Source organism: Onychomys torridus, chromosome 1, assembly GCF_903995425.1.
Source record: "Onychomys torridus chromosome 1, mOncTor1.1, whole genome shotgun sequence".
NCBI lineage: Eukaryota > Metazoa > Chordata > Mammalia > Rodentia > Cricetidae > Onychomys > Onychomys torridus.
In genome coordinates this window covers 17,373,061-17,383,010 of record NC_050443.1, presented here as the reverse complement: position 1 = coordinate 17,383,010, position 9,950 = coordinate 17,373,061, and the positions used below count along the sequence as shown (strand labels likewise).

At 53.9% G+C, this 9,950-nt stretch overlaps 1 protein-coding gene across 4 annotated transcripts in view; it reads left to right on the top strand.

Moving 5' to 3' along the window:
- Window positions 1-9,832, top strand: part of Il4i1 (interleukin 4 induced 1) — a 28,660-nt gene extending 18,828 nt beyond the window's left edge. The window contains exons 2-9 of one of the 4 annotated variants that reach the window (XM_036193773.1): window positions 861-926; window positions 2,237-2,381; window positions 5,508-5,743; window positions 6,229-6,341; window positions 6,837-7,038; window positions 7,969-8,037; window positions 8,136-8,272; window positions 8,401-9,832. In XM_036193773.1, coding sequence (XP_036049666.1) covers window positions 2,345-2,381; window positions 5,508-5,743; window positions 6,229-6,341; window positions 6,837-7,038; window positions 7,969-8,037; window positions 8,136-8,272; window positions 8,401-9,811 — 2,205 coding nt within the window. In that variant the 5' untranslated portion in view covers window positions 861-926; window positions 2,237-2,344 and the 3' untranslated portion in view covers window positions 9,812-9,832. Of the gene's footprint in view, window positions 1-860; window positions 927-2,179; window positions 2,382-5,116; window positions 5,137-5,347; window positions 5,420-5,507; window positions 5,744-6,228; window positions 6,342-6,836; window positions 7,039-7,968; window positions 8,038-8,135; window positions 8,273-8,400 lie in introns of those variants that run through there. The other 3 variants (XM_036193798.1, XM_036193782.1, XM_036193791.1) reach the window with 3 other exon arrangements.
- Window positions 9,833-9,950: the final 118 nt, after the last annotated feature.

The window sequence follows — 9,950 nt, the reverse complement described above, 5'->3', positions numbered from 1 at the left end:
GGCCTAGAGAGGTAGCTCAGCTGCTAAGAGCACTGGCTGCTCTTCAAGGACCCCGGTTTGATTTACAGCACCCACACGCTAGCTCACAACCATTTGTAGCTCCAGTCCCAGATTATTAGGTGCCCTCCTCTGGGCTTTTTGGGTACTATGTGCAGAGGTAAACATGTAGGCAAACAGCCATATAAAATCTCAAAGGTTAGGAAAAAAGAAAGCCTGGCATAGTGGTGAACATCCAGGAACCCCAGCACTCGAGTGGGAAAGCCACACTGAGGCAGGTCCAGTGATTGGAGGGCTCAAAACCCGAGAACCTCAGTGGCCTTTCTACAGTGTGTGAGGTTTTGTTGGTTTAAGACAGGGCTGTCCACTGTAGTCCAGACCCTCCTTGAATTTGTGTGGCCTTCCTGCCTTAGGCTCCTGAGTGCTAGGATTATGGGCAAGCCGCCACAGCCCAACACTGCACTCCATTGCTTGACCCCAACTGACCATGATGTTTGGCCTCAATTCCCAAGATGTTTTTTTACACACGGCTGTCATTTTCAGGGCTCAAACCATAAAGATGGTCAGCGTGCATTTCTAATGTGTACGTGCTCATTCTGGATTGTATATTGGACATGAATAAAGCGGGATTATCTTGCTATTTGGGTGTAGTTGCATGCTAAGTACACACACTGTCCCTGCACTACATCCTAGCTGTCTTGTAATTGAAATCATGCCCTGGAGGTCTGCCCTACTTTGAAGAAAACAGAATAGGTCTCTGTGCTGGGGGAGTTGGGGAGGGGTGCCCAGGATGGCAATGCTACTTGGCACCCTGTTGGGCACTGTTGCCCAGGCTACACCATAATTGCAGTTTCCCTCTCCAGGAAGAACAGACAGATGTCCTGCCTCGCTGGCCGGTCTCATCATTAACCACCATGAAGACCGCGAAGGTGACTGCATGGGGAGCCTCTTCCACATCTCCCCCGATAGCCAGGGGCCAACTGTCACCCAGCATGGTGGGACTAGCCTGACCGAGCATGAGACTGTCTCAAAACACAGTAGCATAAAACGTCAAGTATTTAAGTTGTATCCATGTCACATTAAGGAATGAAAAAGAAGACCAAGAAGGAGCCCAAGTTTCTGTTCTCCACTCCTTCCCTGTCTTTTACAAAGAAAGAACTCTGCTCTGTATTGAGCAGCACAGAAAAGGTGGTATGGGGAAAGAAGGAGGGATGAGTTTTTACAGAAGTCTCTAAAAGTTTCCTAAGGCAGAACAGCAAGATGTTGCCAATCTATATACACGTTTCTTCCAGCATTTATGGGATGTTTGGTTTAAGGTTACTTTCAGCCAGTGACTACCAGAAATCAAACTCACTCACTCTGGGCCCCAGGCATTAAAGTACAGCCTGTGGCTAAGCCTGCAACAACTGATCAGTGGGAAGAACAGGGCTAGAAAGATAGGTACTTTGTTATCTTAAGGGCCAGTTAAATTTCAAGAGGCTGAGGACATGGTTTTTAAAAATCTCAGGGCATGTTTTTGACCTGATTACAAGGTCTGGCAAAAGTTTGGCTTCTAAAGGAGAGAAACACTTATAGAAAAAAGTCCACAGAGGGAGAATTTCAGATAGTCATTAGTAAAACTTAGTTATAAATATTGTGTGTTTTGTTTTGAAATGAGGTTTCTAGTCCAGTCTGGCCTCAAGCTCTTTCTGTAGCTGTAGATGACCTTGAACTCTGGATTCCCTGCACCACATCAGGCTGGGAATGGAGCCCAAGCATTGTGCATGCTAGGCAAACTACCAACAATATTCCCAACCTTTAACAGGTCATCCATGTGTGAGCCCTGCCCCTCCCTCTTTTTTGGGGGGGAGGGGGGAGGAGACAGTATGTGTATATAGCCCTAACTGGCCTGGAACTCAGATCTGCTTGCCACTGCCTCCAAATGCTGAGAAGTTCCAAAATAGTCCTGTGTCAGAGAAGACAGGTAGAGGGTGAGCAAGGGGCATGGTGGCATATACCTGTTAGCTCAGAGTTTGAGGCAAGACAGATGGCCTCAAGTTGGAGGGCAGCCTACGCTACAGAGTTAGACCCTCTTTCAGAAAACAAAAACACATTCTCGGGGTTGGGGATTTAGCTCAGTGGTAGAGCGCTTGCCTATCAAGCACAAGGCCCTGGGTTCAATCCTCAGCTCCACATTAAAAAAAAAAAAAAAACATTCAAAAAAATTCTGCCACAGCCTACCAACTGATCTTCCTCCCAGGACCTGGCTTCTCTGGCCTAACAAGGCAGTAGGACAAAGCTATCACCATTTGCCCTGATTCTGCCTGCACCAGAGGATGACTTCCATTTCAGGCTGACCAGAAAGGCCATGGGTGCCAGGAGAGCCCCCCAAAGACCAGCATGCAGTGAGTGTCCCCTGTCTGGGGTGGGAAAGCAGGGTGCAGACCACAGCTGCTTTGTCCCTGTCCAGACCTGGGTCTCCCTACCTCCTTCTCTTGGTGACAGTGAATTCAATCCACTAGACTGAAAGCTATGCACATAGTGAGGTCCAAGGGCCTCTCTCCCACCAACTCTGTCCCCAGGATACCTGGGATGCCTGAGCCAGGTCTGCCTCCTGGGATGTGGTCTAGACCTTGTAGCACTGTTCCTGTGGATCAAAAGCAAGCCAGCAAGCCACGGTGGGCAGGGGGTCTCCAAAGACCATTTCTACGTAGAAGGCCTATCATGAAGCTGGGTTTCCCAAAGCTAGCAGGAGCTGACAGGTATATCTGGTTATGAAACATGCACACACTAGTGTCTGAGCTCCCGTCTCCCTGATCCCATCCCCACATGCCCTGCCTTGTCTCCAAGACTCCAGCATAACCAAGGAAGGACAGCCTGTCCCAATGGTGGCCCAAACTTGATTCCTAACTTAGGCCCAATAATACTGTTTGGAACTAACACTGGGATTTTGGAGTTTTAAATAGATTATATTTCTTTTTTAGATAGGGTCTCACTGTAACCCAAGCTGGCCTTAAACACCTGTGTGGTGGTATTGTGTTCCCCAAAATATTGTGCATGCTACACCCTTGATGATGGGAGTGGGCTGGGAGGGCAAATACATGTGCATGTTCACACACACCTTGCCACTGGATCACATGAGCTTGGGATTTGGCATCCCTGCCTGAACCCATTCTCTTTGCTCCTTTGCTCCCCAGAGCTCCCTAGGGCAAGGGGAGAAAGCCCCAATGTGTGAGGGTGTGGCAGCGCTCCAAAAAAAGCTTTACTGACAAAGCCCCAACCAGAGATCGAAAAGTTGTTCCCATGGGGCTGCAGAGGTGGCTCAGAGGTTAAGAACACTGGCTGCTCTTCTAGAGGTCCAGGGTTCAATTCCCAGGACCTCCATGGGGGCTCACAACCATCCATAACTTCAGTTCCAGCAGATCCAACTCCCTCCTCTTTGGGCGCCAGACACACATATAGTACACAGACGTACATGAAGTTAAAACAACACACGAATGAAAAAATTGTAAATGTAAAACTGGTCCCTAGTGCCAGGCCCTCCTTCGCCTTTCCATAGCCACTTCACTGTGCTGAACTGATTCCATGAACTTGAGCGAGAGCATGGAGCTATAATTTTCTCGGGTCCCGCCCCCCAACCCCACCCTGTGTGCCCCAGCTGCACACAGAGGCTTATATTATTTACAAACTCTGGCTTATGGCTCAAGCTTCTTGCTAGCTAGCTCTTATATCTTAAATTAGCCCATTTCTATTAATCTATGTTTTGCCATGTGTTCCGTGGCTTACCGGTCTGCTGGCATGTTGCTCCTTGGGGTAGCAGGCTGACCTCTCTCCAGACTCTGCTTTTCTCTTTCCTGTCTCTCTCCTTGGATTTCCTGCCTGCCTCTAAGCTGCCTTAACATAGGCCAAAGCAGCTTTTTATGTTGTACCAATGGGAGCAACACGTACTGACAGCATACAGAAAGACATCCCCCAGCAAGAGCACTGGCCACAGTGGTGCTGTCATTCTAGCATTCAGGACATTGAGGCAAGAGGATCCTAGGGAGTTTGAGGCCAGCCTGGGACACAGAATGAGACCCTGTCTAAATACATTAATAAAATAAATGCCAGTCTGTGAGGAGACTGTTTTCCCCTACCCCCTCCAAGACTATCAATTCCTCTGTAGGGTTGAGAACAAGTACACCCTAAGCCATGGAGTTCTGCTTGACCAGGCCTCCAGCCGACATGGCTTTGTACTTCTGGCCACTGTGTGGCCCAAGCCACAGAGCACACACATACACCAACCACCTCCCCTTAATGGGCTCTGGAGCTCCCATTCTGTTCTCTTCATGGTCCACCCTGGCTTTTCTCCTGACCCATCTTCTCCCCAACCCCAAGGAAAATCCCCCTGAACCCTATTGCCTCATCTCACCAGCTTTAGCTGACACTAGTGTTGTCTGGTCCTCACTACTCATGGCCTCCTGAAAGCCAGAAACAAGTTTCTGGGGACATTTCTCTGAGATGTCAGTCCACAATTTGCTGCCCAGCAGTTCTTAAGACAAAGATAGCACTGTCTTGAAAAAAAAAAAAACAAAACAAAAAAAGACAAAGATAGCAAAGAGGGACAGGTGGCCACTCGGCCATCACCACCCAGTCCTCCTCATGTTCTTGCAGCAACAGATTCTGGACCTTGGGAGGTGATATGTGCAGGCCCTGGCCTGGCTCAACTCCTACCATATTGTGCTTTACCATGTGATAGTATCAGGCTGAGATGGGCACCAAGAATGTGGCCCTGTGCCAAGAACTCAGGTCCCAGCCTTGGATATGCCCATTTTGTAGAGTTGGAGATAGGCCTGGAGAGATGGGGAGGGGAGGTCTGGCCTGGGGATTGGCAGGCCCAGGACAAAAGTCCAGAAGCCTAGAGCACAGGGACCACTACCAACAATGCCACCTGATGGGCAGTCCCCACCCACAGCTTCTGCAGAGCTATTTGGGGCAGGAAGGAAAATAGACTGTTACTTCCTCTTGTGCCTCTCTTCTCCTTCACCTCCCCCAGCATCTGACCCCACTCCAGGAAAGCACTTTCAATTCCCCAGGGAGGTGAGTGGGCGGGACTGGCTGCTTTAAGGGGAGGACTGCAGAGGCTTTGCTCTGCTGCCCTGTCCCGAGAGAGAGCCGGAGGTGAGAGCTTAGGGTGGGGTGGCAGTGACTGAACCCTAGACCCTAGGGCTAGGAGGCAGGGCGAAGGGAGCTGGGCCAGGGGTTGGGAACTCTGAAGGTTCAAGATTAGGTCTGGGGAAACATACACCAAGAGAGAAAGGAGAGAGACAGGCGCGGGGGGAAACATACACCAAGAGAGAAAGGAGAGAGACAGGCGCGGTGGGGTGGGTGCCTGACCCCCATCACAGTGCCCTCCGCTTCTCCACTCAGACAGCAGCTGCCTCTTGAGCCATGGCTTGGCTGGGTAAGTGAGCAAGGGAGGGAGGAGGGTGCTGGGACCGTAGCCAACCCTGTGCTCCTGCCCCTGTGCACTGACCCTCTTCCCTTGCCAGCCCCGCTGCTTGTCTTTGTGGCCAGCATCCTTGGCCTGGCTGCCTCTCTGGACTGGAAGGTGGCCTCCAGCCTGAATCCCTTTGAGAAGTGCATGGAGGATCCTGATTATGAGCAGCTACTCAAGGTGGTGACCTTGGGCCTCAATCGGACCTCGCAGCCCCAAAAGGTGATCATTGTTGGTGCAGGTGTGGCTGGGCTGACAGCTGCCAAGGTGCTCAGTGACGCAGGACACAAGGTGAGAAGTGCTACCTGCTGTCTACCTGGAGCCTGCCTTTCCTGCTGCAGGTGGGAGGTCCTTGGTAGTGGGGTGTGGAGAAGCAGCGACTCTTTCCCAGAGCCTTCATTCCACTCACCCATCCTGGAGGGAAGGCCTACTTCCTCTTAATGTAATTGTCAGAGTCAAAATGGGGATCTGCGCTGGGGGAGCACTGAGAAATTCCCAAGGGGAAGTGTCCCCTTCACCAAAACCCAGGAATGAGAATGGGTACAAACCAGGAAATGTCCCTACTTCTACCTCAGGCGGGAAGTCCCTCCACAGTCTATCTGGTGGTTTTCCTGCTAGTCTTGAAACCTTACTTTCTGTTCTAGCAGCCCCTTCCACCCTGAAGAAAGGCTCTTCTAGACTAGGTGTACCTTATTGTGGGGAGCAAGACAGGCAGGGGGCTGGTGTGGGTGTAGCGAGGGGAGCTGAGGTCCCTGCTTGCCCACCCTCATCTTTAGGTCACCATCCTGGAGGCAGATAATAGAGTTGGGGGCCGCATCTTCACCTTCCGGGATGAGAAGACAGGCTGGATAGGGGAGCTGGGGGCCATGCGAATGCCTAGTTCCCACAGGTGAGACCCTGCCCAGGCAGCAGAGTTCCACCTCTGCACCAAAGCTTAGCCAGAGCCCACCCCACATGGAGCCAACTCCCATCCCCGACTGAGGCTCAGCCAGTCCCAGCCCCATCCCTAGTCCGTGCTCCAGTCTCTGTTTTGAGTTGCTGTGTGTAGAACCATGGGTCTCGAGCTGCACCCCCAACTCCACTCCAGTGTAACCCATATTCTCACCCAGTCAGAAGTTAGATCTAGACCTCACTTCCCACTCAGAGGCTAATACGGCCTGGCTCAGCATTCTCCTGCAGTCACATCTGGCTGGCCAGCTCTGCCTTCTGAAGGGCTGGGGTGATTATCTGTGCCCCTAGCCTGCAGTCTGCCTGAGCTCTGCCCTATTCCCACCCCAGCTCCTGAGTCAGCCCTCAGGCCCCAGTCACCAGCTCTATGCCCATCCCCAGTGGCCCCTCCTGTGGTGCCAGGCCAGGCCTCCTTCAAGCAGCCTCCCACTTCCAGGATCCTGCACAAGCTCTGTAGGAGCCTGGGCCTCAACCTGACTCAGTTCATCCAGTATGATGAGAATACGTGGACGGAGGTGAATGAAGTGAAGCTTCGAAACTATGTGGTGGAGAAGATGCCAGAAAAGCTGGGCTACGACCTGAGCCACAGGGAGAGAGGCCATTCCCCAGAGGACATCTACCAGATGGCACTCAACAAGGTGGCCGCCAGCTTTCCTGCTGAGCCCAGCCCTGCCCACAAGAGTTCTGTTAAGGTGTACTCCACGCCTTTGCTGATGGCCAGCTGATGGGATGCATATCCTCTACTGTAGCCCTGGCACCCCCAGGACCCTCCAGCACCTTTGCCACTCTGGGTCCCCATCTGGTTGCCTTAGACTGGCTCCCAGACATCACCCTCCTGTCCCAGAGGATCTTTCCACACAGGCTAACCTTGCCCACAGCTCCATATGGCTCCCGGTGCCTCTCAGGTCCATGGGCCAGACCCGCCAGATAGTTCCCCTCCTTACATCCACCTACTGATCCAGGCCAACCCTCTGCTTCTGGAACCCCGCCTGGTTCATCCATTATCCCTAAGTCTGCATCCGCATGTCTCTGCCTGAGCACCTTCCTCCTTTACCCAGGAAAAGGAGGGCAGGGTAGAAAGGCTGGAGGCCACATTTCGAGGGAGCCTGAAGGAAGATGACTACGTGCCAGGCAGAAGAGTCCGCATGCACTTTAGAACCACTACCGCCTGCTGCAGGAAAGGGGGTGGAGGCTGCTGGGCCTTGGGGGCCAGGCTGCTGCTGGTGGCAGTGGTGCTCCGGCACTCCCTTGGGTCTAGGAAGGGAACTGCTAAATGAACTTAGCTGGTAGTAGCCCCCTGTTGGGCTGTGAGAGACCCTGACCTGGCTATGCTCACAATGGTCTAGACACAATTCCTGAGCCTCTAAGGATAACCCCATTTCCTGGCCCACACAAAAACAGTCGCCAATACGGACTGGCGGGGTAGGTTGCTGATGAGGGAAATCCAGTATTTGGGAGGACTTCCAGCTATAGAGGAGGTGTATGCAGCATGAGCCAAGGCCTGGGTCTTAAAGTCGGGTAAGTGGCTGTTCCCACTGCAGCCATGATCCTCTGGTTGTCCTCCACAGGCCGCCAAGGACCTCAAGGCTCTAGGCTGCAAGAAAGCCATGAAGAAGTTCAACAGGCATACGCTCCTGGTGAGTGAGGCGGGCTGTCTCCCTCTCCTGTCAGAAGACATGGCTGAGATCCAGGCTCAGCAGGGAAGGGTCTGACCAGGTCCTGCCCCACTGTGCAGGAATACCTCCTTGGGGAGGGCAACCTGACCCGGCCAGCCGTGCAGCTCCTGGGAGACGTCATGTCCAAGGAAGGCTTCTTCTACCTCAGCTTCGCTGAGGCATTACGTGCCCATAGCTGCCTGAGCGACCGACTTCGGTGAGGGCACAGCGGATGGGGCAAGTCAGGGAGGAGCATCCTGGGAGACGCAGGGCAGGAGTGGGCGAGGCCTTCCCTAGAGCCATACCTCAACCTGAGTCAACCAACGGGCTTGCCTCGCCCTGCAGGTACAGCCGCATCGTGGGTGGCTGGGACCTGCTGCCGCGGGCGCTGCTGAGCTCATTTTCCGGGCGGGTGCTGCTGAATGCGCAGGTAGTGGCGATCACTCAGGGGATTCATGACGTGCGCGTGCACATCTCCACTTCGCTACAGTCTCGCAGCCTAAAGGTGCTGACCAGCGACCTGGTACTGGTGACGGCCAGCGGGCCAGCGCTGCAGCGCATCTCCTTCTCGCCGCCGCTGACACGCAGGAGGCAGGAGGCGCTGCGTGGGCTGCACTACGTGGCAGCTAGCAAGGTTTTCCTCAGTTTTCGTCGGCCCTTCTGGCTCGAGGAGCACATCGAGGGCGGCCACTCCAACACCGACCGCCCAGCGCGCCTCATATTCTATCCGGCGCCGGACGAGGGCGCACTGCTACTGGCCTCGTACACGTGGTCGGATGCTGCAGCCCCCTTCGCCGGCCTGAGCACAGACCAGGCCCTGCGTCTGGCACTCAAGGACGTGGCAGCCCTGCATGGGCCGGTCGTGTTCCGACTGTGGGATGGCACAGGCATAGTCAAGCGCTGGGCAGAGGACCCGCACAGCCAGGGCGGCTTTGTGGTACAGCCGCCATCGCTCGGGCATGGGGATGAGGATTATGACTGGTCATTCCCCTATGGCCGCATTTACTTCGCGGGCGAGCACACGGCCCATCCACATGGCTGGGTAGAGACCGCTGTCAAGTCCGCGTTGCGGGCCGCGGTGAAGATCAATAAGCACTGGTCCAGGGTACCCAGCTCCGAGAAGCAGGCCGTTCTCCAGAGGATGGAGCACATACACATCAGCGAGGATGAGCAGCAACAGGAGGAAAGCCCCGAGGGACATGTGTTTGTGGAGGCCATCCCCCAGTTGCAGGAGCACGTAACCGTGGAGACCATTCCCCAGGGGGAGGGGCATGTCCATATACACCAGAATATCCCCTCACACGTGCATGAGAAAGTCTTCCCTGACGTGCACGTGCATGTGCACGAGAAAGTCTTCCCTGAAGGGCACGGGCACGTGCACGAGAAAGTCTTCCCTGAAGGGCACGGGCACGGGCATGTGCACGAGAAAGTCTTCCCCGAAGGGCACGTGCATGTGCACGAGAAAGTCTTCCCTGAAGGGCACGGGCATGTGCACGAGAAAGTCTTCCCCGAAGGGCACGGGCATGTGCACGAGAAAGTCTTCCCTGAAGGGCATGGGCATGTGCATGACAAGGTCATCCCCGAAGTGCATGGCCACGTGCACCCCGGGGGACATGGGCAAGTGGAATCTGGCTCCCAGCGGTACCGCACAAAGTGGAATCTGGCTCCCGGCGGCATGGGCACATGCACTCTTCGTGCAAAAGGGAAGCACCTAACCCCCAACCCAGTCCTCTCTAGAGCAGGCCACCCACAGTAATAGACCACAATAAATTTTTTTTTTTTTTTTTTTTTTGATAAACCCAGAAGCCCAGCTCCCTCCCCCGCTCGCTCTCCACTGGTCTGGTTTCCTGAATATAGCTGCCCTGGGCAGGCGACATTTGGGTGAACACTGCACT